The sequence below is a fragment of the Otolemur garnettii genome, unplaced genomic scaffold (genome assembly GCF_000181295.1).
Source record: "Otolemur garnettii isolate 467f Iridium unplaced genomic scaffold, OtoGar3 scaffold00096, whole genome shotgun sequence".
In the NCBI taxonomy this organism is placed as follows: Eukaryota; Metazoa; Chordata; class Mammalia; order Primates; family Galagidae; genus Otolemur; species Otolemur garnettii.
Window position 1 is genome coordinate 3,325,052 of NW_003852491.1, and position 2,142 is coordinate 3,327,193.

A 2,142-nucleotide genomic window follows, 5' to 3' on the forward strand; every position below is an offset into this window, starting at 1 on the left:
GTTTGGCGGGTCTGGGCTGGGGATTCGAACCTGCCACCTTAGGTGTACATGGCTGGCGCCTTAGCCGGTTGAGCTATAGGCGCCGAGCCAAGAATCTAATTTTTAAACAAAAACTTACGGGAGCCTCCAAACACGTATATTGAAGAAATAAAGTAGAGTTGTTTTTCTTAAGGGAGGGGGGAGCAGGCTGAAAAGCCTTATAACTTCGCCTCTTGGTCCTGAGACACAGCACCTTTGTTTCCCCAAAAGAGACTGAAATCTACTCTTCTATTACATGAAAGGAGTAAAAAATCTGTAATTTTTACATTTTAAAATTATTGGGACAGATATGTTTCTCATAAGTATTTGCTGAAAACAAATAAAATATTTAAGTAACTCAAAAAAGAACTTTTAGAGACATTCTGGTAAGGTTAATACGAAAGAGTTGCAAGAATAGGAAACAAATTGAGTTTGCTACCATATAATACTGAAGAGATAAATATACCTTAAATTTGAATTCTAGTTACATTGCTTACTTTACATTTAGACCAGGGGAAGTTTCTTAACCTCTGTAAGTCTCAGGTTCCTGGGGAATAAGACTATCTCCTATACTAGGACATTTTATATGATATAAATATGACAATCATATATAATTCTTCTCCAATATTTTAATCACTAAATTATTTTAATTATTATTATTATTTTTTTTTTACTGGAAGGAGGAATAGGTAAGAAAACCTAGACAAGTGATTATATTTGACAATCCAAGGAGACCCGCTAACACTTATAAGAGTTAACACTTATATCTGATTATCTTATAACCAGTAAAAATAAATATATTAGAAATCCCCAATTCTTATTTGCAAAGGAAAAGAATCCTTACTTACCCAAGGAAACCATGTTCCCAACACTCTCCTTCCTGATACCCTGGTAGAGGCCTCTGTGAGCAGGAATCTGATGCACACTCTTTTTGTAGGAGTAACCTCTTGTCATGTGGACATCTTTCAATGGTTTCTGTAATGACACTAACACCAATGACTACCGAGATAATCGTGTAGAACTCCAAAAGATCAATGATCATGGATGAAGTAGAGAAGGGGCCTAATTGAAATCAAGGAGCAAAGTATACATTAAGTGCCAAATAGAGCAGAAGATACAATAAAGAATCACAAGATGAGATAAAAGACATGAAGATTCCTGTTACTCAGAGGACAGTCCAGTCTTTTCTAGAAAAGAAAGAAAAAGGAAAAAGTCTCTTGGAAGGAGTATAAAAATTTGAGGATGCTGTAGGCACATAAAATCATAGTGACTAAGCACCCTTGGAAGAAAGGCTAGAGATGACAATTACAATTTACCTGGGATCCAGAAGGATGTCGTGAGGTTGTCACTTCTTGATCTGTGGTGCTCCATCCACCAGCAAGGGCAGGAAACCAGGGAGAAGGCCTAGCTGTAAAAAGAGAAAGAAATAATTAGTATTCTGGGTTCTGGCCCTTTAAACCATGCTGCTGCTTCTTTTAAGAAATTATCATATATTCAAAACTCAACTAATAAAAGTAGATCAGAACAATGCCCCAAATCACAGTACCCTAAAGTTAGGCTTGCAAACTCTTCTAGTGCTTTCAGGGAATTAGCAGATAAAGTACATGATGAAGGGTGCCAGGTAAGAACTGCAGGAAACTAGAGAGCACATGTCCCAGGGGAAGGGCATAGCCAATGCTCAGCTCCAGCTGGTGCTTCAATGTAAGACTAAGGTTTTGGCTCTGGTAGAGTAGAGTTCCTCAATTTTTCAAGAAAAGTAGAAATATGAACTTATATATAAAATCTCTAAAGTCTTAAACATGGAGAACTAAAAACAAACAACAAAACCCCCAAATGAAAACTCTTTATAGGCAAAACAAAAAGTCAGACTTGGCATACCAGTTACCAGTTTGTGATCTCTAGTATAAGTTCCCCACAAGTGAATATTGTTCTAAAAACACAGCAAACATAGATACTCAGTAATGGACACTACTAGCAAATACATCCCTTTAAGGGCAGAAGGAAGACATATAAACTGTATAGCACAATTTGTGGTCTAATTTTTTCCTTATCTAGGAAAGAATTGTGACCAAGAACTCAACAGCTTACTCCACTATTTTCTTTTCTTTTTTTTTTTTTTTTTTT

General features: G+C 36.4%; 1 protein-coding gene across 1 annotated transcript in view; it reads right to left on the minus strand.

Moving 5' to 3' along the window:
* Nucleotides 1-2,142, minus strand: part of ZKSCAN2 (zinc finger with KRAB and SCAN domains 2) — a 14,371-nt gene that overhangs the window by 9,054 nt on the left and 3,175 nt on the right. Inside the window, exons 3-4 of the mRNA XM_003795747.3 lie at nt 1,335-1,426; nt 867-993 (exon numbers count right to left, since the gene is read on the minus strand). Of these exons, the coding sequence (XP_003795795.1) occupies nt 867-993; nt 1,335-1,426 (219 nt within the window). The remainder of the gene's footprint in view (nt 1-866; nt 994-1,334; nt 1,427-2,142) is intronic.